Genomic DNA, 26835 nt, shown 5'->3' on the forward strand with positions numbered 1-26835 from the left:
TCTGTGGCCTGAGGTTGGGGCTACATGAGAGGCATGCAGGTGCACAGAGTCTTCCTCCAGGTTCACAGGGTGCCTAACATGGACAGAGGGCATGCTGTCCCACCTAGCCAGCTGCTTGGACCACAGGCACATACATAGCCCCCCCCCCAACTGCGAAAGGTACATCTAAGGGTTCTGTAAGTTGGCTTGTCTTGAGAGTCAGCATCTTCTATGACATCCTAGGGGGTGGGGGTCAGCCAAGGTCATGGCCCTGGCAGGATACCCCCTTCCCCTCTCTAACTCATTACAATGAAGCTCAGGTAATGACCTGTCTGTGAGCATGTCCTGGGGCTCTGTGTCCCAGTGTCCCCTTGTATGAGGCCAGGAGCTGAAGTGCTGGAATCCTAATTGTAGACATTAAGATAGGGATGCTGAGGTGGGTGAGGGGCCCTTTGTCTTCTTATAGCCCCCTGTCCTGCCCTGGAGGATGGAGGGCACTGGCTTCACCCCGCCCCTATGCCCCAGGTGGGTGTGACATTGAGGCACCACCCTGAGAAGGTTGTGACTATGGACTGCTCAGATAGCACCACCTGTATGCAAATGTTTGTAGCAATTTAGGTGGGGCCCAGCCAGACAAGCAGCCACAGGAGCTAAATACAAGGGGGTGGGGGGCATAGTGACCCAGGTTCACCCTGATGGTCCCAGGAGTATATCCAGCCACGGCCATGCCTGATGCCCACCATCAGAATCCTGTGATCCTCAGGATTGCCCTTGGATGTTCGCTCTCTAAGGGGCAGAGTAGGGGAGGGCTCTGGCAGTCTGGAGGATGGGTTAGGAGTCAGGGCACCTGGACTTGGGTAAAGTCCAGTCCCTCACTCTGATCCGCAGGCTAGCGGGCAGGTCAGCCGGCACCATTGCTGCCTCTAATGGAGCTGGCATTGATTTCCCAGCTTGGGGTGGGGGGACTGTAACCGGAAACTCCCCTCCCTGGGCGCTATATTTAGCATCACAGGACATAGGCGGAAGCATAGCTCACTCCCAAGCCCAGCCAACTCTGTCCAAATCCTGGGTTGCCTCATCCTTCAGCCAGCTCCTGAGGCCCCTGTCTGTCTCTCCAGCTCAAGCTAAGCACCCATTCAAAACATGCCCAGACCCTAGTGCTAGGGATCTCGGAGAGAGCCACCAGGTGGGAGGCCAAAGGGTATCATGCCCAACGGGTGATGAAGGCCTTCCTGAACAGGCAGAGCAGCTGACCCTGCAGGGTCAGGTCAGGGTTCCCTAAGTATGCTGGGAGCGGCATGAAGGCAAGCGTAAGGTTTTTAGGGTATGTGAGGGAACAGTTCTCCACACGCAGGTTCGCTGCCCTTGGCAATTCTGCCCGAGGGCTGCAGAAATCTGTGTGGGGAGGGGACTTCAGTGCAAGTGACCACCTTTCATACCTTCAGCATCTCCTGGTCACTCTCAGGTAAGGTTGTGGCACCCAGACATCAGGAAGAGGAGGTCAGGAGGTCGTCACCACTATGGTGATGACACCTGGTCATGGCAGGTGTCACCCAGGTATTGAATATCCTACCTAATATTCACCAGCTGTTCTTCTAACCAAGGAGACCCAGGTCTCACTCACAAAGGGCCTGGATAGATGGGGGTGGGGGAGAGCTAATCCACATCTCCCTGCTTCCCAAGGCATGTTGTGTTCCTATAAAGTGAGTCCTGTGTCTTAGCCTGATGAGGCACACAGGGATGGGCTGCAGGGCTGTCCCTGGGTTCTAGTTCATGCTGAACTCCCTCTCTTTACCCCTGCACTGCCTAGATACCCTAGATATTGCCCTGGACACCTGTGCCTCTCAACAGCACCATGGCATCTCCCTGACCTCCCCTTGCGTCCTCCATGCCACAACCAGGAATCCTGTTGAGAATGTAAGTCGTATGGGATACAGCCCAGCCAGGCTCTCTGTGACTCCCACTGGTGTCTGCGTGAAGTCTGCAGCATTGCCATCCACTCTGGTTTGGGTATTTGGTCCCCACAAGCCCTTGTCAGGTTCTTTTCGGCCGCAGGACATTGGCATGTCATTCCTTCTCCTCACCTTGCTGCCCCACCATCTGGGTCTCATGGCAATGGCAGGGGGTGGGGGGTGGAGGCACTTGGTTTTACACTCTTATGGTTTGCTGGTCACAATTTATGTCTAAACTTTCATCCACCTTTAGACAGAGAGGTCCCTGTAGCTAGGCCAGGGCTGTGGCTGCCTAGCTCACAGCCTGGCTGGGTGCCCCAGAGAGATGGTGAACACAGGCAAACTGGAAGCTAAGGCTCCTGTGTCCCCTGTGGCCTCCAGGTCAGAGGGAAGATGAGGATGAATCTGCAAAGGGAGTGTCTCTTGAAGGACGCAAACATCAGGAAGATTCTTAACACGCTCCAGTCCCCTTATTTGGTGGGGGTCTCTGTGTAGCCAGGCCTGGCTAATGTCTCCCCCCGCCACACTAGCCTACCTGCCTGTCGGCTCCCTGGGCTCAGGTTGGGGTGGGAGCACTGCCAGTATGGGGGATGCTGGCCCATCCTTTCAGGCCTGCTGCGTCTGCAAATCTTGGAGAGAGCCGTTAGATAGTGGCCGGGCAGGTGAACTGGAGCTTGGCTCCCTGTGTGGGCTGCCAGGCAATGTCCAGGAAGGAGGCTACTACCCCTGGCCCGCTTCTACTGCGCCTCTGGTTCACCTGTATCAGAACTTCCCCCTCCCTCAGGAAGTCCTCTGGCAGTGACTTGGTCCAGTAGGGGAAACTTGGGAGAGCAGCCTTGGAGAGAGGCCAACCCAGCTGTTGTGGGGTTTTGAAGGGCAGGGATTTCTAATCACTAGGGTTACCATTGACACTGGAAAGGGCTCCGCTGAGTGGAATAGAGGCGGTTTGTGGACTAGGAACCCTTGATATTGACATGTGGAGGAGGTGCTCACCTAGGTACAGGCTCAAGAGATGGTACTGGAGGGGTGGGATACCTAGGCCCTGTGACCTAGACTCCCAAACTGCTGGAAAATCCTCTTTGGGTAGCTCTCTTGACATGGACCACTGTCTTTCTTCTCGTTTCCTTCCCCCCAAATTTGGACCTCTGGCGGTCGAGTTCTTGAAGATAAGAGTCTGACGATGTCCACCTTCACCTCAGCTCCGAGCTGGAAACAGCCTGCAGAAAGGACATTTGTTGACTGACTACTCAACCTGTGCGCTTGGAGGAGGGGAGGGCTGGGCGTCGGAGGGGAGCAGCGCCCCCTGTAGCCGGCATGGAGGCGATAGGAGGCTGAGGGGCCGAGGAGATTCCTCGGGGAAGGGGACGCATCAGGAGTTGGGCTTACTCGGGTCCCACTCGCCCTGAATGGGGGCAAAATCCTCATGCGTTCAGCAGGCAGCATCTCCTTTGGGACCAAGAGCAGAGCGAGACTGGCTGCGCTCTGATGGGTGGGGACCATGATGGTGACCTCAGGGGGCGCCCCACTCCTAGGCTGCTAACCCGAGCGTGAATTCTGGAGCAGAAAAGGCCACACCTCAGCGAGCCTGGGCACAGGAGAAGCCACAGCTCGGTGGACCCGCGCCCCGCCGAGCGGCGCGCAGACCGCGCCCTCGCCTCCTTTAAAGCCCAGGGAGCCCCCAGCACCCCCCCATAGCCCCACCCCACGGCGAGGCCCCGCCCCCTCATGAATATGCAGGTGCGCGGGTGACGAATGGGCGAGCGAGCTGTCAGTCTCGTCCCGAACTTGTTGGCTGCGGTGCCTGGAGCGCGGGCGCGCAGAGCCGAGGCCGGGTCCCGCCGCCGCCGCCGTCGCCGCCGCCGCCGGGTGGGAGCCGGGCCGGCCGCCGGAGCGCGGCCGCAGAGAGCCGTAGCCGCCGCCTCCCCTGCACGCCCGCCGCGCAGCCCGCGCGCACTGCTCGACCCCGCCCGCGCCGCCTGTGCGGCCGCTGCCGCCTGTGCGCCGCCGGGCTCGGAGGACGGGCGGGCACTGGAGGCCGGCGCGGCGGCCGTAGCGGGCGCGGGCGGCGGCGGCGGCGGCGGCGGCGGGGCCGCGGGCGGGGTCGAGGCGGCGATGCGGGCACGCGGCTGGGGGCGCCTGCCTGGGCGGCTGCTACTACTGCTGCTTCTGTGCGTGCAGGTGAGCGGGGCGCGCGGCGGCGACGGGCGCGGACGGGGCGCACCGGGCCGCTCCTCGGGGCCGGGCGACGCGCGAGCGGCCGCCCGAATCCCTAGGAACTGCGCGAGAGTGGGGGCGGGGCGGAGGCTCGACGACCCCGGCCCGTGCCTCCCTGCACTCTCCGCTGCCTTATTTTTAGGCGGCGCGGCCCATGGGCTATTTCGAGCTGCAGCTGAGCGCTCTGCGGAACGTGAACGGGGAGCTGCTGAGCGGCGCCTGCTGTGACGGTGACGGCCGGACGACGCGCGCGGGGGGCTGCGGCCGCGACGAGTGCGACACGTACGTGCGCGTGTGCCTTAAGGAGTACCAGGCCAAGGTGACGCCCACGGGGCCCTGCAGCTACGGCTACGGCGCCACGCCCGTGCTGGGTGGCAACTCCTTCTACCTGCCGCCGGCGGGCGCTGCGGGGGACCGAGCGCGGGCGCGGTCTCGGACCGGCGGCCACCAGGACCCGGGGCTCGTCGTCATTCCCTTTCAGTTCGCCTGGCCGGTACGTGCGCCCCTCCCCCGCACTCAGCTTCCCTGCGCGCCTCTGCGCCCGCCGCGGTCCCTTCAGCACCTGCGGCCGCGCGGGTGCGGGCGGCGCGCGCCCAGACGGGGCGGGGCCGGCAGGGGGCGCCGCGCAACGGGCGGGCCTGGGGTGCGTGCTATTGCGGACAGGTTCGCGCCTAGCCACGTGGGCGCGCGGGGTACCCAGGGGTGGGGGCGAAGGACTTGGGGTCGCGGCGAGGCGGGGTGGCCAGGGTCTGCGTGCTCGGCTGTCTTCGGAGTGTGCCTACGTTGTCTTGCGCGTGTCTGTGCGTGGGGAGGTGCGAGGCGCCTGCGGCCCGGCAGGCTGCGCAGGCATGTGCGCTGCGCGTGCTGGGGCTGGTCTGGGGCAGGCCCTGGCGGAGCCGTCCGGGCCCGCGGCCAGCCTGCTCCTGCCCTGCAGTTTCCTGGATGCCCGGGGGCGCGGACAGGCGCCTGGGTCCTGCGCAGGGATGACCTGATGTGTGTGTTGGCAAAAGCTGCTACAGATGGAAAGACCACCCCTCCCAAAGGGAAGAGACACTAACTAGGCTTCAAGTTGTAGCCCTCTGTGGCACCGCTGTTTGTGGATGTTTTATTTTGCTTGTTAGTTTCAGCTTAGGGGTGGCCAGGTCAGGCAGGAACCCAAGCCTGGGCATGCTAAGAAGGGTGTTGGGGATCCAGCAACAGGGGGAGACAGGCCCCGTGCCTGTGGCAGAAAGGCCTGGGAGCCGGGAGCCTTATGGTGCTTGCTTTTGTTCACTTTCTGGTCCCAGCTCATACTCTTACCTGATTATCTGCAGATATGGAATTAGGTAGGGGCAGCGAATGTGGACATAGCTTGGAGAACCAGGTCAAGAACAACTGGCGTGGGTCGAGCTGCAGATCTGTGACTAGGGAATGGAGTGGGAGCTTTCCTGGGTGTTCAGCTACCAAGAGCCATGGGACGTGGTCCTGAAAGAGACTTGGAGCTGGAGGCCAGCACTGCCCTTTCTCTGAGCCCTGGACATCCCTTTCATCCGAGGCCACCCAGCGTGTGCCTCCATCTTTATCTTTTCCTGGGCTCCTGCTCCATGTGCAGGGCATCCTCCATTCCCATGCCTAGTCAGGTATCCTTGACCCTGGGGGCTCGTGCTAGGAAATGTGTCCCTGAAATGAAAAAGGCACGGGCAGGCATGGGAAGGGCTCTAGGCAGTTACTATTGCCCTGCCCCCTCGCCCCCACAGCAGCACAGCAGGCAGGTCTGAGCAGGGCCGACAGCCTGTCATCTGCACTTGGGCCCAAGCCAGCGTGGCTCCAAATCGCTACCTGAGGATGTGTTTTCTGCTCGAGTTGGCAGTAGTGGGTGTGGGGGCAGGGAGGGCCTGGAGGAATGTGGCGGGCCAACGCGTGTCCCTTGTGGCTCTTTGCCCTGCTGTCCAGCCGGTTGGTGTGGTACGGGATGGGACAGGCCCTTGCCTTCTTTGGAGTCTGGGTACCTGGTGTTGAGGACATTTTAACTTCCTTCATTCTGTCCCCAGCTGGTTCCCTCAAATGCCCGAGGAGTGGGCAGGTTTCTACCCTGGATGGAGGGTTGGGGTTAAAGGGTATCCCATGTTTGGGGGACAGCTCTGGTTCTCCTTCTTCCCTCTCGCTGCATGACCTGATGCCAGGCATGGAGGTGGTGCCGTGATGCCAGTTCCTTGGTATTTCCGCTCTTCAGCAACAGCCCCGAGGCCATGCTGTTTGGTTTGCCACAAGTTCAGCTCTGTCCTGTAAGCCAGGGTGCATTTGGATCCTGGGAACAGCAAGGGCCAGCTGGGAACCGGGTTCCTTGGTGTCAGGAGGCCCTCGTGGAGAGATGGGCCGGTGTGGAATTGAATGGGAGCAAGCACCGGCGTCTCACAGGTCCCCCTCTTTCCTGGGTGTACCTGCAGTGTGTACCTGCGGTGGCGCCTCTTTGAGTGGATTCTTAGATGTGGAGAGGTGCAGCAACCCCCATCAGGTTGTGCGTGCTGTAGATGGCCCCGGGAGATGTGTTTTCCCTGGAGTGGCTCTGGTGCCTGCCTATACCTAGCAGCGGGGAGGCCGTGTTCACCACATATGCTTGAACTCTGTGGGTTGAGCAGGTGGCAGTAGAAGGTTCTGAGAGGATGGTGAGCTTTCCTTGGGGGTCTGGTGGATGGCCCTTCCAGGAAGACTGATGAGGAGCAAGGTGGTTGCTGGCCTGTATGGTGGGTCTCTGCTCGTGAAGGCTGCCGGCCTTCTGCCTGACTACCTTGCCTTTTGAGCCCAGGGGTGTGACCTGTTCCAGTCTGCTTCCTTGGTAGCAGACCAGTGATGTATGCACTGTCACATCTACCAGCTGGAAGACTGGCAGCATGGGAGAGTGTGGGCTCCATGGCCCATCTGGGGTCATGCGTGAACGTGAGGTGGGGTCTGTGGCTCAGAAGTGCTGAGATGGTAGTAGTTCTATAACCTGGCTCCCCCTCCCTTGAGATGGATGGGATGCCTTTTTTTGACTGGGACTCCTGAAGCTAGACGAGGCTGTAGGATGCCCAGCCTGTTTTCTTCTGAAGTTTCCAATGCGGCTCTGTCCTGCCCAAGTCCTTCCTCTCCTACTACTGGCTGCCCAGCACACGGCCAAATGTGTACTAGATGTGTGAGGGCCGTGATGTACTTGAGGGTGGTAAGACAAGGTGATCAGATGAAGTCTGCCCCACTAGGATGGAGGCATGGAGGTTGTTGGGAATAGTCAGAACCGAGGGTACCGGAGCAGGTCTGGTGTTGTGGACACAGGGCCTGGCCCCATCTGACGCAGGTGGGCTGTTCTGGAATCTGTGTCTTGCGTGTATACTAAAGGTCCATGCTGCCCTCCGTGTCTTCTGGAGCTGGGATGGACGCTGGCCTCTCACTATATCCATTCTAAGTCCCATCACCTCCTATATCATCCCCGTGAGACCCAGAATCCTCCTTGAGTGGAGCTAAGAGCAGGTGGTTCTTTGTTCTATACCCGACCTTGCCCCTTGTGGGTTGGGCAGTCTTGTTCAAGGCTGCATAGTACACCCTGAAGTAGGGCTCTCAGCCAGCAACGTGGGGGCCAGGAGGCGGAAAGAGCTAACTTGGCCAGTGGAGGATTTAGACGTGGAAATGGATGGGGCCTTTGGTCCTGGGCCCACAGGAGTGGTTGGAAAACAGGCCTATACTGTGATGGATGGAGGAGGATGGATACTGTGCAGCTGGGTTGGCAGGAAAGGCACTGTGGTTTTCAGGAGTCCTTGTGCTATCTGGATGGAATGGGAAGTGGGCTGGGCCAGAGAGAGGTCCTGGGGGAGCCCAGCAAGGGCTTGAGCTGGAGGTAGTTGGGTATGAGGAGATAAGGGACTTTAGTTCCAACATCGAGAAAGAATTCTTATTAGCAGACCGAAGGCTTGAACTGGCCCCTGTTCACACGCCCCATCCTGCCCCTGCGCTAGCTGCGATCCCAGATGACTATGAGGAGTGAGTGGACTCACTGACTTTGCCCTCTTCACAGTGGAGCCTGGGGCCTCCAGCAGTGGGCGGGTGGGCACCGGTGGTAAGGCCTTGGCTGCAGTCTGATGGTGTTGAAGCTCTGGCATGAGGTGGCCTACTGTCTCTTCCTGTGATCCTGAGACCTGGAAGAGGTTGTCCCGCAACTCCTTGGGTGACAATGGTGACAGAGGCTTAGGCTTCTCCAAAAAAAGCTCTGATTTTAGGAAATATGGCTGTGCTTTGGGCGTCTGTCACTGCCAGCAAGTGCTCTGTCAGGGGCCCAATTTGGATGCTGGGTAGAACAAGCCTTGTACCTTGCTATGGGGTACGGCACAGCTGGTCTCAGGCCTACCTTTCCTGTGTTTCTCTGCTGACCTCTTAGCTCTGCCTGAGGGCTAGGTGAGGGGCTTGCAGTCAGGCTTGGAGCTTGACCAGACGGTGATGGACTGCGACCGTGGGCATGGCAGGTGGCCCAGGAGGAGCGGCCTAGAAGGAGGGGTCTGGATTTTCTCTCTGCTTCTAGAGAACCTGGGCAGGTGGTAGCTCTCTGTCTTTCCCATAGCCCCCCAGCCTTCCCAGCCCCCACTCACTCTGAGGCCCCGAGCTCCCACAGGCTTCCAGCCCAGGCGCTGTTGTTCCTCTGTCAACCGCAGGGTTTGACTTCCCAGGCAGGGATGCACACTGCCATTTGTAGTGAGGGATGCGGTGCTACAGGCTGGGGGAAGGGAAGAGCTGGGGGGGGGCACTGTGGCAGGTGGGGAGAAGCCAAAGGTGCCGCCAGCCTGCTGGCTCAGGTTCTCCCTGGATGACTTCCTGCCATGCAGGTGTAGGGAGCCCAGCTGGCGGGCGATGGGCCCTCTTGGGTGGCGGGCTGGCTGTGTCCCTGCGGGAGCAGGTAACTGGAGCCCTGGGCTCAGGCTGAGGTGGTGGTAACCCTACCTGTGTGGCTGGCGTGGGTTTCCTGGGAGTGCTCCTGGTGCATCTGAAACCCAGGTGTGTGCAGGGAATCCAGACCCAGGCTTTTCTGTCTGCCTTGTGGCTAGAGCCTCTAGTTGGTGGGCCTGACCTGTAGCAGTGATGACAGTGATCTCAGGCCCAGCCTGGTCTCACCCTCTCTCAGCCCATCATCTCCTCCCTCCTACCCAGGAGCAGAATAAACCTGTTAGCCTCTGTTTTGAGGGAATCAGTGACCATTCCGCAGTGGGGTCTGTGGTGCCCTGTGCTATGGCCCTGCCTGTTCCATATTCCTTGCTGCCTTGCCTCCCTTCCTTTCAGCCCCCTTCCTGGCCCTCATTCTTCTTCCTTGCCGTGCTTCCTCCCTTGGGTTGTATTTCTCTTGGGGCTGTATGACCTGGCCTGCCGCTTACTTTCTCTGGCTCCATCTGTAGGCAATGTCTGCACTGTGCTCTGCACTCGAATGAGTAGGTGGGTAGAGGAAACTGAAGGAACGGGGTAGGGAAGGCCTGGGAAGGGGCTGGGAGCCCAGCTTGGCACCAGGGAACTAGACGTGGATAAATGGTGGCCCTGAGGATGGCTTTCCAGGCAGCTAGGGTTGTGTGCTGGAGTGAAGGGAGAAGGCTCTGCATCCTGGCGGAGGAGAATAGCGCTTGGGGGTTCTTAGGCTTCTGTGGATAGGACTGGGAGGCCCTGTGGTAGCCGAGAGACCAGTGGAAAGAGCAGTTAGGATGGGAGTCACAGTGGGAATGGGGAAGGGAGTTTAACGGGAACTTAAGGGATAACATTGAAAAACTGGTAGTGGCTTCGCGGAACCAAGGAGATTTCTGGGGGGAACCAGTGGCACTCTGATTTTGGCCATGCTCACAGTGGCATGGTCCCTATGTCTACGGACAGGTGCTCAGAGGAGGTGCCAGAGTAGGAAGGGAAGGTGCCCATGCTGAGGTGCCAGCAGACAGGGAACAGGACAGGTTCTCCTGTCTGTCCAGTAGGCTGGGTCTGGCAGGCTGAATGGGGAGTTTTAGAAAGCCCAGGGCCTAGACCAGGTTAGGTGGGGGGCTCCAGTGTGTCTGAGGGGAGGGTCTGGGAGCCAAGGAATGACCAATGGGATTCTCGGCCATCCAGAAAAACATGAATTTCCTCAGCATAGCCTGGCTGCAGAGGAAGGGTTGCCCGAGGGACAAGGCATGGTGGGCTCAGGCCACTCTCTCACAGGGGCAGGTCTTCTGTTGCCAAGGTGACAGCTAACAGCAGCAGTCATCATCGTGGCCTGGGGCAGGAGGGACAGATTGTGGGGCTGCCCATGATTATGGGGCTGAGGCTGAACCCAGCACAGCATCTCTTGAGCCTCAGTATCTCCCCATCTCTGTCCTGGGGTGATAGTTATGGGTCTCACTGAATGCACTCCACCGATTTTGTTGCTGGGCCTTTGGGTAAGCTCTTCCATGTGCCTGGTGAGAGGACTGTTACGTACTGTCTCTCAAATGGGCTTGTAATACACAGGACCACGTATTTCCAATCTCAGGGCAGACGTCAGTGATGCATTCTCAATGGGAGTGCTCTCGCCACAGGTGCTTGAACCCCTCCCTTCACCCTTTGCTGACTTCAGGAGCTTGCACGGGTGGGGCTGAGCTGGGCTGTGGGGGCCCAAGATCAAGGAGCCAAAGGTTCCTGAGAGGTGCAGCCAGGAAGACTCTTCTGCCTTTCAGCTGGGATATCTGGGATCTGTAGGGGAGATGAGCTAGCAGCATTGGTGGATGGGGATAGGGATGGAAGGGAACCACAGAGCCATGGGACAAGGTCCTCTGCTAAGCCTGAGCAGCCCAGAGCCTCATGGGTCTGGGGTGTGCACCCTGCCCCCAGAACTGCAGCAGGTGGGAAGGAGCCTCAGGCACCTGACCAGTTACCCTTATGTCTGCAGCGTTCTTTCACCCTCATCGTGGAGGCCTGGGACTGGGACAATGACACCACTCCAGATGGTGAGTGTGCCCTGTACTGGGGGGAGTGGGTAGGTGGAGGGAAGCTGTCAGCAAGACTTTCCCCAAGATGCTGGGAAACTGGTCCGCTGGTCCAGAGTGCCTGTGGCCAGGCCTGTGCTTCTCTGTCTGTTGGAGGCAATGGCTCATACAATGGTTTTGGTGTAAGGAGCTCTTTGTATTTGTGGCTTTGCAGAGCTGTGTGTACAGTCCCTTTATTCCCGGTATCTTCAGTGCCCATCTCTTGGTGCCCATGTTGGTAGACACAGTGGAATGGGATAGCCTCAAATGCTTCTCTGCGTTTGTGGCGACTGTCCCGTGACGGTGTGTGTGTGTGTGTGTGGTGGGGGTCATCTCAGACCTTTAGTGATGAGGTAGAGATTGTCTATGGACAGATAGGGAAGCATCTCAGGCTGAGAGTAAACAGACTGCAAAGGCCCAGAGGCAGGATTTGAAGATCTGGGTGGAGTTCCTGCGGTTGGGGGGACGAGGGGATCAGATCAAGCAGACTTCGGGGCCAGTGAGGATGCTGTCCTCTTGCTGGGGATGGATTGTTCAGGCTGCAATGTGGACAGAGTCTGCAAGGCCGAAGACCTTGAGGCTGTGTGTATCAAGACAAGGAGGCTGAAACAGGCATCTTGAGGGGCTAAGGGACTCTGGCTGTTCTCGAATGTGGAGGCACAGGGTGACTGATGGCTTGGACCTGCGGTTATGGTCAAATGTACCCCTTGAGACCTTCCACAGCAATGCATGATGATCTGGATGAAACCCAGGCCCACCAGGGATGTTGCCAAGGCTATGAGAACAGGGAGATCAGGAGCTCAGGGTCAGCCAAGGCCCAAGGAAGGCAACCAGGGGCCATGACAAGCATAGAGCAGTGGGCCCGCTAAGAGAGCTCTAGTTTAGGGCACTGAGTACCCAGCTGGACCTGTACTAATGAAACGGGGAAAAGTGGAACAGGAGCGCTGTGTGAGCCGCTGCCATAGAAATCCCAGGTAACAGTGAAGGTGCTCTCTAGCCTGCTCAGGGAGTGCTTCCGTGCACTGGGAGGTCCAACTGCGAGGCAGGTCAGGACCTGTGAATGGGTTCCAGAATCCTGTTTAAGATGGATCACTAGGGTGTTTCTGGAAGCTGGATGCAGTACAGGAAGGAAGAGAGAATGGTAACCCATGACTGGTGTGGTACTCAGTGGGTTTGGGAAGCTTAGGGCTTGCAGCCCTTCTGACCCTATCTTTGTGATGGTAGAACAGGAGTGCTAGTTTCCTGAGCCCTTGGTTAGAGCTTCTGGCCCAGCCTTCCCGTGGGGGCCTGGACAGTGCCTCCACTGCCCTCTGTTCCTGGCTCCTGCAGGGGTGGCAGCCTTCCTCTGCTTGGCTGCCCCATTGCCCCTAAAGCTGCCTGGTAGGCCTATGCTGTGTTCCTGGGGACTGACGGGTAGCCAGTGCTGCTGGCTGACTCTGCTGCTCCCAAAGAGGAGCTGCTGATTGAGCGGGTGTCCCACGCCGGCATGATCAACCCTGAGGACCGCTGGAAGAGCCTGCACTTCAGCGGCCACGTGGCCCATCTGGAGCTGCAGATCCGAGTACGCTGTGACGAAAACTACTACAGCGCCACCTGCAACAAGTTCTGCCGGCCCCGCAACGACTTCTTCGGCCACTACACCTGCGACCAGTATGGAAACAAGGCCTGCATGGATGGCTGGATGGGCAAGGAGTGCAAAGAAGGTGAGGGTCTCGCCCCGTGTGGGGCGGAAGTGGGCATGCACGGGGCCAGCATGACTGGCTGCAGCTGTGCCTCTCTCTCTCTCTGCCCCTCTCTTCCAGCCGTGTGTAAACAAGGGTGTAATTTGCTCCACGGGGGATGCACCGTGCCTGGGGAGTGCAGGTGAGCATCACGCCTGCCCTTCTTTACCCGAGCTGCTGTTGAGCCTGCAGCAGCTGGGGCACCCTACAGGCATTAGCGGGCCATGGAGTATGGTGCTTCGTGTAGGAAGTCAGATACTATGGAGCGGAACTAGAACCCTGCCCTTACGGAGCTTGTAGCCATGAAGGGGGCAGTGTTGTCCTGAGCATGTGATATGTAGAGTGACATTTTCTCCATAGGGCAGCTAGAAGGGGACAACAGAGGATGGTCAGGTGGTCCCACCACCAGACGGCAAAGGTGTATGTGTGGATGGACATGGCGTGCCAGTGAGAGAGACTGACACAGCTCTGCAGAGGGAGGGCTGCAGGCTTAGGAGGAGACCACACAGCCACCGTGTGGGGAAGAACCTCATAGGTCCCAGTGAGGAAGAAGATGCACGGGAGGCCACAACGGGAGATGGCTGGGAAAGCGGCGTGGACATGCTCAGGGGCTGGGATTTGGTGGAGGGGTCAGAGGACGACTGGGGTGGAGAAGGACCTGCAAATCTGCTAGCTTGAGCTACTGAACAGTGCAGCTGTGGTGGCTGAGGTAGGGATGGCTGTGGGGGAGGCAGGCCAGTGTGTGTAAAAAAGGGTGTTTTGGACAGGGCAGGGTGGCCCTTTATTCCCAGCTCTCAGGAGTCAGAGACAGGTGAGTTCGAGGTTAGCCTGGTCTACAGAGTAAGTTCCAGGACAGCCAGAGATGCCAATCAAAAAAAAAAGGCGGGGGTGGGGGGTGGGTTCTGCATAGGCCTGGCCTTAAGGCAGTAGAGTGTGGATTCCAGGTTATACTTACAGCCCAGTGGTCAGGTGGAGGGGAGAGGCTGAAATGTAGACAGGCACTGGCAAGGGGTCTGACAAGGGACTTAGAGACAAAGGGAGGCCATAGGGGTCCTGCAGCTTCGACAGTAGAAGCCCTCTGAGGCTTATGAAGCAGTGTGGGGGTAAGGAGGTCAAATTAGAGGGCAGAGAGTAGAGCAAAAGTTGGCATTCTCAGGTGTTGAGTTGGGGAGGTGGTCCAGGGTGTTGGAGGATGTAGGAAAAGAGGGCGATGAGGAGCTCTCAGACTGGTGGAGCCAAGGTAGTAGGCCTGCCCGGGCCCTCCTGCTGTCCTGGTCTCATCCCTGGCTACCTCTGAGGGATGGGTATTCGTCATGTGCCATTCAGATGAGGGCAGTGAAGCGCGTGGAGTTAAGGGACTTATGCAGGCCTATGCTGTCTAGCCTGGACAAGATGGCCAGGGGGTGGGGAGTCGAGATGGACTGGGGAGGGGCGTGGTGGCGTTGGCTTGGGTGGTGATGTGAATAGCAGCCAGGCTGGTCCCAGGAGAAAAAGATGGATGTGCAGTGGAGTGTCCCCCAGCGTCACTTGTGTGCGCTGTGCTTTCAGTGTTAGCAAGATTTAAGGCAGTGTGCAGAGCACCTGGCCCAGCATGGGCCCGTACCTCTCTCTAGGAACTTCATCCTAGGAGGGAGGTAGGGTGGGATGGGCGGCAGAAATTGTCCGTGGGGATAGCTCTCTGCCTGGTGTAGTCTTTTCCAGCCTGTCTCTGAGCAGTGTGCTGGAGTTGGGCATGAGTTCTAGGCAGATGTGGCCTGCTGGTGGTAGACATAGGAGCCTGCCCTCAACCCCACACCCACTCCTTGGCCCAAGGTGAGTTATATTACCTCAGTGGCTGTACCAGCATCCTTGTGTGGTCATTGCTGGGTGGGAGGACATGAAAGATAAGCCAGTTTCCCTACAATGCAGAAAGGCTGTGGGTAGCACACAGACAGACACACTGGGATAGAAAGCCAGGGTAGGGGCAGTAGGTGAGTGCCCAGGGAGAGGCCAGAGGGTGAGGCCAAATGGCCTCCTGCTGTCCAGGGCTCAGGTTTCAGCAGAGGACACCCCTCCCCAACCGGATGCTACTGCGGAGATGGCTGCGCTTTCCTGCCACCCTCCCCAGGCCCTGGAACTGCTGGCAGGAAAGCCACAAGGTGGGGTCTGGTGTGGGATGGCCCGCCCAGGGTGGAGAACTTGCCCTTGGGACTCCACAGGGTCTGGGCTCTGAACTGGCTGTGGTGCTCCCTGGTGGATGACCCAAGGCTGGTCAGCCCCACCCTGCCCTCCAACTCCCCATATCACCTGGAGAGAGGATTCCAAGTAGAGATGGGTGGCCTACAGTGAACCTGCCTTGGACATTCTGGGCTGGGTCCTGGAGCCAGCCTCAGTTTCCCTCTGTGAGCCTGGGTGAGCTGAGCTGATAACTGCTTGTGTGCGTGGCTCCAGGGCAGCTCAGGAAGGGCTGTGGTTTTTCCTTCTATAAAAATAGCTCCTGTGGCGGGTGTCAGCGTGGAAGTGACGTGGCCTCCACGTCATTCCTGCCCCACAGGACCTTAGCCTTCAAGGAAGGAGCCCCCAGAGTCTTGCCCAGGGCCTAGAGGGCAGCCTACTGGAGTCTGTCCTGTCACCTGCTGGCCACCTACTTACATCCTGAGGGTCTGCCCTAGAGGGAACCTAACCACAGTATGGGCAGAGTCAGATCTTAAGATTCTGGCCTCATCTGAGATCTTCAGCTCCACACTTTGGACTCTACCCTGCTCAGTGTGGCCCCGCCATAGGGCTGGCTAGGCAACCCATGGGTTGGACTTTCCTGGGAATAAGAGAAACCTGTACCCTTGAGTACCAGTGAAGATATGGGCATCACTAAGATCACACAGCCCTTGGACCAGGGTGGCCACGACCTCTCCTGATGTCACCTCATCCTTCTCAGACCCTGGTTGCTTCTGTGGCCCCAGCAGCACCTAGTGAGCAGGACCTGGCACTATATCCCTGGGCCTCCCCCGGCTGGGCCTTCCTTCCCGGCGCCTGCTTGTGGGGCCTGGCCCAGGGTTGAGTCCTAGAATAGCTCAGGGAGGAATGACGGAGGAATGACGGGACAGCTGGGCTGACCGTCTCGGCCAGTGGCCGGGAATGCCCGTGATGGTGAGGTTGGCCGGCGGGCCGTAACTCCTGCTTGGCTCAGGACTGTTCTGTAAGGCCGAGGCCCAGTGGGGGTGGCCGGCACTTCTGTGCTTGCCTCCCAAACTCATCTGCCTAGCTGATAGCTTCACTGCTCGGTCCTCCAGGTGCAGCTATGGCTGGCAGGGCAAGTTCTGTGACGAGTGTGTCCCCTACCCTGGCTGCGTGCATGGCAGCTGTGTGGAGCCCTGGCACTGTGACTGTGAGACCAACTGGGGTGGCCTGCTCTGTGACAAAGGTAGATGGTGGGCAGTGGGCAGGACCAGGCCTTAAGCTCTGAAGCTGGGCCCGTTCCTGAGAGCCCTACCCTTGTGCCCAGACCTGAACTACTGTGGCAGCCACCACCCCTGTGTCAATGGGGGTACCTGTATCAACGCTGAGCCTGACCAATACCTCTGCGCCTGCCCAGACGGCTACTTGGGCAAGAACTGCGAGCGGGGTACGTTGGAATGCTGTTCCTCAGGGAGCCTAGCTGAGCGGACTGTGCCCTCGTGAACTCTGGGTCTTGTGGGCTTGGGTGTGGTGGGTACCACGCTGCTTACACTCTGACTCTGCAGCTGAGCATGCCTGTGCCTCCAACCCGTGTGCCAACGGGGGCTCTTGCCATGAAGTGCCGTCTGGCTTTGAATGTCACTGTCCGTCAGGCTGGAGTGGACCCACCTGTGCACTTGGTGAGTGTCTGGGGACTCCACTTAGAAAGTGGGCAGCACCCAAGGGGTTGGGATGGAGTGGTTGAATCCACTGTACTGTGGACACTGGCCAAACGACAACAGGTTCCTGCTCTTTTACGTGGGACCAAGCTTCCCTACTGCGGGCTGAGTCCCCACAGGCTATGCTCCTACTCATTGGCCATGCCACCATACCCCATACCCACAGTCCAGCATCTACACTAACTGGACATGATCCCACATTCACTGCCCATTCTATGCCCATTCACTGTGCCCTCCCACTTGGTGGCCATGCCCCTACATATCTCTCTCTCTCTCTCTCTCTCTCTCTCTCTTTCTCTCTCTCTCTCCCTGTCTTTTACCCCTACAGACATTGATGAGTGTGCCTCTAATCCATGTGCAGCAGGCGGCACCTGTGTGGATCAGGTGGACGGCTTTGAGTGCATCTGCCCAGAGCAGTGGGTGGGGGCTACTTGCCAACTGGGTAAGGGCTCCCTGGGGGCCGTCTATGCATGAACTGTGTGCTGTGCATGTGGCGGCTGCTGCTGGTACTGCTAGGGCTGCGGGTGCCAGGTGCAGGGCACAGTGGGTAAGTGGGGCCTGAGCCCCACAGCTCCCCTTGTCTCATTCACAGACGCCAATGAGTGTGAAGGGAAGCCGTGCCTTAATGCTTTTTCTTGCAAAAACCTGATTGGCGGCTATTACTGTGATTGCCTCCCGGGCTGGAAGGGCATCAACTGCCACATCAGTCAGTATGGGTGGGTGGCACAGTGGGTGGGGCTGGGGTGCACAGAGGGCCCCTCTGACCCTGCCACGTGCCTTTCTGTCCCTAGACATCAACGATTGTCATGGGCAGTGTCAGCACGGTGGCACCTGCAAGGTAAGGAGGCTGCCGTACGCCCCGCCGAGACTGGGAAGGGCGGAATGTGGCCGGGGAGGAACGGGGTGGGGGCGCATGAAGCTCAGCTGCCCACGGTTCTGTCCACGCACCTAGGACCTGGTGAATGGGTACCAGTGTGTATGCCCACGGGGCTTCGGAGGCCGGCACTGCGAACTAGAGTACGACACGTGTGCCAGCAGCCCCTGCCGCCGGGGTGGCATCTGCGAGGACCTGGTGGATGGCTTCCGCTGTCACTGCCCACGGGGCCTCTCTGGGCCGTTCTGTGAGGTAGTGACCTGGAGGGGCTTCGGTGGGAGCTACCTCATGGTGTGCAGGGAGTGTCGCCCACGCTGTCCTCAGAAGGCAGGCTGGGAGGGGGCTCACAGCATCACCAAAGTCAGACTCGTCCTTTGTCGCAGTCTCATGTGCTTTGCTCTCACTAATGGGACCACACAAGGAAGCGGCCTGAAGGAAGGTCCCCAAAGGTAGAATCAAGGATTTGATTATGTGGAGTCATCATGGTCAAGCGTGGGCCTAGGAAGGACTGGGTGCCTTTCTCCTATTGGGTGATCTTTCTCGTCCTGAGCTATACATGGTTTTGCTCTGACCTTTGTGAAAAGAAGTCCTTCTCAGTGGACTTCTTAGGGGGCCGTGGCAGTGGCCTGGCTTCAGGTCCAGGGAGCATGGTGGTACCAGCTGTGGGAAGGACCTCTCTTGGCTCTGAGGGCAGCCTGGCAACATGGGGGTCAGAAGCTGGTCTTCCTGCCAGCAGGAGGAGCCAAGGCCGGATGCTGCCTGTGGGAGGCAGAGGAAGCTTGGCTGCTGTGGAGGCGAGGGCGGCAGGAGGGGGCTGGAGGCCCACAGGTGTTTCCGTCCAGCTGATGGTGCTTGACCGTTCTCGGGTGGGCGGGAACTTCAAGCTCGGCCTGGCACTGTCTGGTGTGAGGCTGAGGCCTGGTTGTCCACACTGAAAAGAGCTTCCGTCTAGAGCTGAACTCTGACAGTTGGACACCCTCCTTTACCTCTAGGCGGATGTGGATCTCTGTGAGCCAAGCCCCTGCCTCAATGGTGCTCGCTGCTACAACCTCGAGGGTGACTACTACTGTGCCTGCCCAGAAGACTTTGGTGGAAAGAACTGCTCGGTGCCCAGGGAGACATGCCCTGGCGGGGCATGCAGAGGTGTGGGATGCAGCCCCAGGCGGGGTGGGACCCAGGCGGAGCTGGATCTGATCCCTGCCCATCTCCTTCCCACAGTGATTGATGGCTGCGGGTTCGAGGTAGGGTCCAGGGCGCATGGTGTGGCGCCCTCTGGCATCTGTGGCCCTCACGGGCACTGTGTCAGCCTACCCGGGGGAAACTTCTCCTGCATCTGTGACAGCGGCTTCACAGGCACCTACTGCCATGAGAGTGAGTGGTATGCAGAGTTGGTGGGGTGGGGCAAGCTGGCCAGCCACAGGGACAGCTCACCATCCTCTCCCACAGACATTGACGACTGCATGGGCCAGCCCTGCCGCAATGGGGGCACGTGCATTGATGAAGTGGACTCCTTCCGCTGCTTCTGCCCCAGTGGCTGGGAAGGCGAACTCTGTGACATCAGTGAGTGTGCACTCCTGCCCGCCTGCCTTCCCCGGACTGCCCCACTGGCTAAGGCCTGGCTCCACCCCTATGACCTACTCAGCATTATATGCATGGGTCTGAAGTCATGGGGTGGAATCCCAGGCTCCCACGTGCTTGGGCCCAGCTCTTGCTCTTCTCCGTGAAGCCCTCCCCAGCGCCGGTGACCCCTGCTGACCGGCGTCCTCCCCCCAGATCCCAACGACTGCCTTCCCGACCCCTGCCACAGCCGCGGCCGCTGCTATGACCTGGTCAACGACTTCTACTGTGCCTGCGACGACGGCTGGAAGGGCAAGACCTGCCACTCCCGTGAGTACCTGGGTCCCTGCAGATGAGTGGAGGGGGGTGCCCGCCAGGACCCTGCTGTGGTCAATGTGACCCGCCCACTGAGCAGGACCCTGCTGTGGTCAGTGTGACCCGCCCACTGAGCAGCCCTGTGCTTGCAGGCGAGTTCCAGTGTGACGCCTATACTTGCAGCAATGGTGGCACGTGTTACGACAGTGGTGACACCTTCCGTTGCGCCTGCCCTCCAGGCTGGAAGGGGAGCACCTGCACCATTGGTGAGGTTCCTACCCAGCCCGGCACGACCTGGGGGTGGGCCCTAGGCTGCCTGTCTGACCTGTCTCGGGGTCCTCCCAGGCGTCACAAGAAGCCCTTTCTCCCTCCTCGCAGCCAAGAACAGCAGCTGTTTGCCCAATCCCTGTGTGAATGGAGGCACCTGTGTGGGCAGTGGCGACTCTTTCTCCTGTATTTGCCGGGATGGCTGGGAGGGCCGCACCTGCACTCACAGTGAGCTGGAGGGGTTTCAGGTGGGGGAGGCCGGTGGGTCCTTCTTGGCTTCACCCAGCTCCTCATCCCTTCTCACAGCTGCCTGGAAGGCATACCCCTCCACCTGTCCACCTCACCCATTCACACTCAGACCTGCTCTGCCATTCTTAAGTCAGCCCCAACCCCAGATCTACAAAGTCCATGTACCTCCCCTGACCTGCCACTGTGCAGTCTGGGGCTCATGCTGAGAAATAGGTCCCATTCCAACTATAGGGCCCCCTCCTGGTGGCTTGCCCGGGGCTTCTGAACCTTCTTGGCACTTCTCTGCTGGCCTTGCCAGGCTGGCATGGACAGGGTAGTGTCTACCCATGAGCCTCAGACACACAGATGTGCAGATGTGTACTGGGCACACGTGTGCTGAACTAACCACCGTGTCTTTCCCCTCAAATGCAGACACCAATGACTGCAACCCTCTGCCCTGGTGAGTGGCAGCCTGGAGGCTGGTGGGGGAGGGGTGCAGGGCCCATAATGGGGATCCCCTTATGACCATCCTCTCCCCTGCAGCTACAACGGAGGCATCTGTGTTGATGGTGTCAACTGGTTCCGCTGCGAGTGTGCACCTGGCTTTGCAGGCCCTGACTGCCGAATCAGTAAGAGGTCTAGGTGGATAGAAGGAGTGGGCTGGGGGGATCTATCTTGGGGCCCCTCCAGCCAGCCTCGGTATCAAGAGCTGGGAGACATGAACGTCCTTATCCTGATAGACTACGCGGCCACAGCCCTGTCCTGTGGGTTCCTAGCTCCTCCCTGAAGAGCTGATTGTACCTTGGGAGGAGGAGTATGGGCTACTACAGGCTGGAATGTTCATGCTCACTCTTGACTGTGAGGATGTTTCTGTGGGTGTGGCCACCTCTCAGAGTGGAGCACAGAGGCAGATGGAGGAGGGTGAGGGCTGCGGGTTAGAAGGCTTCAGACTGGCAGAATGACAATGACTGTGGGTCAGGTAGCCTGAGGCTCCCTCATCCTGGTCCCTGTGTGGAGTGCTAGCCTGCCCTGGGAAACACATAGCTACTTTCCCTGCAGACATTGATGAGTGCCAGTCCTCGCCCTGTGCTTACGGAGCCACATGTGTGGACGAGATCAATGGGTACCGCTGCAACTGCCCACCAGGTCGTTCTGGCCCTAGGTGCCAGGAAGGTAGGCCGGCTGTCACTGTGGTGGTCAGGGCATGGACCTTTCTCCAGTGCTCGGATACTCTGTCCAGCCTCCTCCTTCTCACCACAGTGGTCATAGTCAGGAGGCCCTGCTGGTCCCGGGGCATGCCCTTCCCACATGGCAGTTCCTGGACGGAAGACTGCAACAGCTGCCGCTGTCTGGACGGCCACCGGGACTGTAGCAAGGTGGGCCAGCCCCTCACCCACCCCTCTTGCTCTCTGACCTATCAAGAGGCTGCGGCAGGAGTGGGGGTGTAGGCAGATAAGGGGCATCCTAGGGGGATAAACTGGGGGCGGGTCTTGGGCCTACCTCTCTCTCTGTACACTTAGGGAATTTGAGGCCCATCCCAGGCTCTGCCTAGCTCTTTCTGCTTAGACAGAAAGTCATTTCTGGGGTGGAGTTTTGTCTGCCTCCCTAAGGCCCCTGAGTGGTGGAGACACTGGAGACGCACTGACTCAACTGTATCGTACGTTCATGAGCTGCCTGTACCTGCCTGTGGTTCCACATTCCCATGTGTCTTTCCCAGGTGTGGTGTGGATGGAAACCTTGTCTGCTGTCTGGCCAGCCCAATGCTCTGAGTGCCCAGTGCCCACCAGGGCAGCAGTGCCAGGAGAAGGCCCTGGGTCAATGTTTGCAGCCACCCTGTGAGAACTGGGGGGAGTGTGCAGCTGAGGAACCCCCACTACCCAGCACCCCCTGCCTGCCACGGACCACCCATTTGGACAACAATTGTGCACGCCTCACACTGCACTTTAACCATGACCAAGTACCTAAGGTAAGTGGTGCTGGGGGACCCAGGATTCCAGAACTTACCTCGAGAGTGATCACTTTGTCATAGCTCAGCTCCCTTAAGTTCAGAACCCACGATGCCCATCCTGTCAACCCCTGTTTTTCCCCTAAGCTCCTACCACTACCTACAGATAAGACTGGGGTGGGGAGCCCCCACCAGCAGACAGATGAGTGACCTCAGATCTTGGCCCCAGGGCTCTGCTAACCTATTGCTTGTCTTCCCAGGGTACCACCGTGGGCGCCATCTGCTCTGGAATCCGAGCCCTGCCTGCCACGAGGGCGGTGGCACGCGACCGCCTCCTGTTGCTGCTCTGTGACCGTGCGTCCTCAGGGACCAGTGCTGTGGAGGTGGCTGTGGTGAGTGTGTCTGGAGACCTGTCCTGAGCAGGCCTCTAAGCCCTCAGTGGCTGTGACACTCTGGCGTTTGTTTTGTGGGACAGTGGCAAGTGTGAGGAGAAGAGGCGTTTACGTGGCAGAATGGAGACAAGGAGCAGGGGAACTGAGGAAGGACCCAGATCTGGCATCCCCTGGGCACCTCTGCAGCTGAGTGGGGCCAGGCAGGGAAGTGCATCTGCTTGGACAGCAGCAGACAGTCAGGGTCAGAGCTATAGGAGAGAAGAGCACCAGGGTGTAGAAGTGGTTCGTGGTCGGACGGTCCACGGGCTCAGCTGCTTGAAGGAAAGGCATCAGGAATGTGAGATGGGATTCTCTTAGGAGAAATGCACAGGGAGTTTGTCTAGGTGAGGCAGTGCAGACTGCGTGGTATGGAAGGCAGGGTTGGACAAAGGCCTTGACAGGCCCAGAGCAGAGGCAGAATGAGAAGATGAGCACTAGACAAGTGGGAAATAGTTTCAGAAGTGGCTTGATCAGTGACCTCCAGGGTTTGTTTTGCCTGGCTTCCGAAGCTGCAGACATTGGCTCTGGGGTAGGATCCCTGGTTTGTGGAAGGAGGCTGGAGAGGATGCTCTGGAGCTATCCCTGAAAGAAGCATCTTGAGATGGCAGGGGTGCTTGTTAGCCAAGGGGAGGGTGAGGCAGGAGATCAGAGTAGCCTTGTGGCATGTGGTGGTGAAGGGGCACAGTATTCAGGGAGAGAGGATAAAAGACAGGCCTTGGGTATAGGTTGGGTGCCAGGGTGGGTGTGCAGCACACAGGTAGAGGTAGAGGTGTGCAGTGCACAGGTAGAGGTAGAGGTGTGCAGTGCACAGGTAGAGGTAGAGGTGTGCAGTGCACAGGTAGAGGTGTGCGGTGCACAGGTAGAGGTAGAGGTGTGCAGTGCACAGGTAGAGGTGTGCAGCGCACAGGTAGAGGTAGAGGTGTGCAGTGCACAGGTAGAGGTAGAGGTGTGCAGCGCACAGGTAGAGGTGTGCAGCGCACAGGTAGAGGTAGAGGTGTGCAGTGCACAGGTAGAGGTGTGCAGTGCACAGGTAGAGGTGTGCAGCGCACAGGTAGTGGTAGAGGTGTGCAGTGCACAGGTAGAGGTAGAGGTGTGCAGTGCACAGGTAGAGGTGTGCAGTGCACAGGTAGAGGTGTGCAGCGCACAGGTAGTGGTAGAGGTGTGCAGTGCACAGGTAGAGGTAGAGGTGTGCAGTGCACAGGTAGAGGTGTGCAGTGCACAGGTAGAGGTGTGCAGTGCACAGGTAGAGGTGTGCAGCGCACAGGTAGTGGTAGAGGTGTGCAGTGCACAGGTAGAGGTGTGCAGCGCACAGGTAGAGGTAGAGGTGTGCAGCGCACAGGTAGAGGTAGAGGTGTGCAGTGCACAGGTAGAGGTGTGCAGCGCACAGGTAGAGGTAGAGGTGTGCAGTGCACAGGTAGAGGTGTGCAGCACACAGGTAGAGGTAGAGGTGTGCAGCACACAGGTAGAGGTAGAGGTGTGCAGTGCACAGGTAGAGGTGTGCAGCGCACAGGTAGAGGTAGAGGTGTGCAGCACACAGGTAGAGGTAGAGGTGTGCGGTGCACAGGTAGAGGTGTGCAGCGCACAGGTAGAGGTAGAGGTGTGCAGTGCACAGGCAGAGGTGTGCGGCGCACAGGTGGAGGTAGAGATGTGCGGCGCACAGGTAGAGGTAGAGGTGTGCAGCACACAGGTAGAGGTAGAGGTGTGCAGTGCACAGGTAGAGGTGTGCGGTGCACAGGTAGAGGTAGGGGTGTGCAGCACAGGTAGAGGTAGAGGTGTGCAGTGCACAGGTAGAGGTGTGCGGTGCACAGGTAGAGGTAGAGGTGTGCAGTGCACAGGTAGAGGTGTGCGGCGCACAGGTGGAGGTAGAGATGTGCAGCGCACAGGTGGAGGTAGAGGTGTGCAGCACACAGGTAGAGGTAGAGGTGTGCAGTGCACAGGTAGAGGTGTGCGGTGCACAGGTAGAGGTAGGGGTGTGCAGCACAGGTAGAGGTAGAGGTGTGCAGTGCACAGGTAGAGGTGTGCGGTGCACAGGTAGAGGTGTGCGGCGCACAGGTAGAGGTAGAGGTGTGCAGTGCACAGGTAGAGGTGTGCAGCGCACAGGTAGAGGTAGGGGTGTGCAGCACAGGTAGAGGTAGAGGTGTGCAGTGCACAGGTAGAGGTGTGCGGCGCACAGGTAGAGGTAGAGGTGTGCAGTGCACAGGTAGAGGTGTGCAGCGCACAGGTAGAGATAGAGGTGTGGTGGTCTCCTTGCCATGTGTGGCTTCGCACACATTCAGTCCTCCCTATGGCAGCCCTCTGTGCATCTGGCTGGGAACTGGTCAGGGTTTGGGCAGTGGCCATGGCAGGTGCCCAGGAGAATACCTTTGGGCTCTCCCCAGTGTCATTCTCCGCTACAGTCTTTCAGCCCTGCAAGGGACCTGCCTGACAGCAGCCTGATCCAGAGCACAGCCCATGCCATCGTGGCTGCCATCACTCAGCGAGGGAACAGCTCACTGCTGCTGGCTGTCACCGAGGTCAAAGTGGAAACAGTTGTTTTGGGAGGCTCTTCCACAGGTGAGCTGGGGAAATGGGGGCTCCCAGACTCCAGGCCAGTGGGAATCTGCCAGGTAGACACTTCTCAGGGATGAGGTACCTGCTGCCATCCAGTTCCATTCTAGAAACCAAACTGTAGGGACACTGGGGTGCTTACTGCCTCTCCTTCCACCTAGGTCTGTTGGTACCTGTTCTGTGCAGTGTGTTCAGTGTGCTGTGGCTTGCCTGCGTTGTTATCTGCGTGTGGTGGACACGAAAACGCAGGAAAGAGCGTGAGAGGAGCCGGCTACCGCGGGATGAGAGTGCCAACAACCAGTGGGCCCCGCTCAATCCCATCCGCAACCCCATTGAGCGGCCAGGCAGCAGTGGTCTGGGCACTGGGGGCCACAAGGATGTACTCTATCAGTGCAAGAACTTCACACCGCCACCCCGCAGGGCAGGCGAGGCACTGCCCGGGCCAGCTGGCCACGGGGCTGTTGGGGAGGACGAGGAGGATGAGGAGTTGGGCCGTGGAGATGGGGACTCTCCGGAGGCAGAGAAGTTCCTCTCACACAAATTCACCAAAGACCCCAGCTGCTCCCTGGGAAGGCCAGCCTGCTGGGCTCCAGGGCCCAAAGTGGACAACCGTGCGGTCAGAAGCACCAAGGATGTACACTGTGCTGGCAGGGAGTAGGCCAGCTGCCAGTCTGACACCCAGAACCCTCGCCGGCACCACGATGCCTGCCGGACCATAGGAGGCCAAGGCCGTGTGCATAGTTTCTTTATTTTGTGTAAAAAACAAAACCAAAAACAAAAAACAAATGTTTATTTTTTACGTTTCTTTAACCTTGTATAAATTATTCAATGGCTGTCAGGCAGAAAACAACGGAGTATTCTCGGATCATTGCTATTTTTGTACCGTTTCTGTGTCCGCACGCACTGTGGCAGGAGAGCAGGGCGTGTTTGTGTTCTCACCAAATCGTATAATGTTTGTTACCACAGGCTGTCGCTGTTTACAGAATCTTCTCTTTTATTCCTCATTTGGGTTTCTCTCTGGCTTGAGGCCCAAAAGCCCACAAGATCTGTGGGTTGGGCTGTGGCTCTCAGTGAGATCTGTGGCTTTCAGTGTGACCCATGGCTCTCGGTGGGACCTGTGGCTGACAGTACGGCCTGAGGCTGTCAGCGGGACTGTGGCTGTTGTCTTAGCTGTAGCTCTCAGTGGGACCTGTGGCTGTCAGTGGCACCTGTGGCAATTGGCCTGGCCTATGGATGTCAGTGGGACCTGTGGCTGTTAGAAACACCTATGGCCATTGGCTTGTGGTCATGACACTCATGGCTGTCAGTGGCTGCTGGGCTGGCCTGTGGCTGTCAGTGGGACCTGTGGTGGCCCGTGTGATGCTGGTTACCATAGCTGTTGGTGGTGCCTGTGGTTTCGTCAATAGGGTTGGGGGTCACTGGTGTGGCCTAAGGCTGGCAAGCAAACCTGGCCCATGCCTTGGCTAGCCCCTCCAGCCTGCCGTCCTTGCTTCCTCCTGCCCAGAACTCTCCAGAGATCTCCAACTGTGCTTTCAGAAGTGCCCTTCCCAACTGCTCGGTCTCCCTCCCGGGATGGCGGCAGTATTGAAGCTTGTGACAAGTGCCTTCACACAGACCCCTCCCAGCTGTCAGCGTTTGCCGTGGGCACCAGGCCACTGCCCACCTGCCGGCCCTGGCCACCCTCCTTGTGAAAGTGCATTTCTGTAAATATGTACATATTAAATGAATCACTCTGTATATTTGATTTAATAACTTAAACGTTTTGGCCTCCCTGTTCTTTGGGTGATGTTCCTTTTTTCTGCTTATAGTTGGGGCACAGGGAGAGGTGGGGCATGATGTGAGTGTTGGGCCATATTAATGTGGGATCTTGGAGGTCAGATGGTCCTGCCCTCAGTGCATCAAACATTGCTGGAGTCCTATAGTAGTTGACACCTGTTTAGTGGTACTCTCCTGGGGGTAGGGTATGGAAAGCGTGGGTGC

At 58.7% G+C, this 26835-nt stretch overlaps 1 protein-coding gene across 2 annotated transcripts; it reads left to right on the plus strand.

The window, feature by feature from the left end:
* The first annotated feature begins 3747 nt into the window (after positions 1 to 3747).
* On the plus strand, positions 3748 to 26592 carry Jag2 (jagged canonical Notch ligand 2). Of its 2 annotated transcripts, XM_075947610.1 has the most exons (26): positions 3748 to 4109; positions 4288 to 4638; positions 11023 to 11080; positions 12550 to 12801; positions 12901 to 12961; positions 16089 to 16219; positions 16301 to 16420; positions 16539 to 16652; positions 17020 to 17133; positions 17284 to 17397; positions 17483 to 17529; positions 17644 to 17817; positions 18558 to 18708; positions 18784 to 18936; positions 19012 to 19125; positions 19339 to 19452; positions 19590 to 19703; positions 19816 to 19932; positions 20365 to 20392; positions 20476 to 20561; positions 20992 to 21105; positions 21193 to 21308; positions 21650 to 21898; positions 22138 to 22269; positions 24705 to 24861; positions 25017 to 26592. In XM_075947610.1, exons 1-26 carry the CDS (start codon positions 4044 to 4046, stop codon positions 25511 to 25513), a joined length of 3744 nt encoding a protein of 1247 aa, XP_075803725.1. In that variant the 5' UTR covers positions 3748 to 4043; the 3' UTR covers positions 25514 to 26592. The 2 variants fall into 2 exon arrangements, with proteins under 2 accessions (XP_075803725.1, XP_075803724.1); XM_075947609.1 differs by lacking the exon at positions 17284 to 17397 and having other exon boundaries at positions 3905 to 4109.
* Positions 26593 to 26835: the final 243 nt, after the last annotated feature.

The sequence above is a fragment of the Microtus pennsylvanicus genome, chromosome 14 (genome assembly GCF_037038515.1).
Source record: "Microtus pennsylvanicus isolate mMicPen1 chromosome 14, mMicPen1.hap1, whole genome shotgun sequence".
Lineage (NCBI taxonomy): Eukaryota > Metazoa > Chordata > Mammalia > Rodentia > Cricetidae > Microtus > Microtus pennsylvanicus.

Coding starts and splice junctions, on each gene's coding strand:
- Jag2 (XM_075947610.1), top strand. CDS start 4,044: ATGCGGGCACGCGGCTGGGGGCGCCTGCCTGGGCGGCTGCTACTACTG. Junction 12,962..16,088: donor ACCGTGCCTGGGGAGTGCAG/GTGAGCATCACG, acceptor TCGGTCCTCCAG/GTGCAGCTATGGCTGGCAGG. Junction 21,106..21,192: donor TGGCCCTAGGTGCCAGGAAG/GTAGGCCGGCTG, acceptor TTCTCACCACAG/TGGTCATAGTCAGGAGGCCC.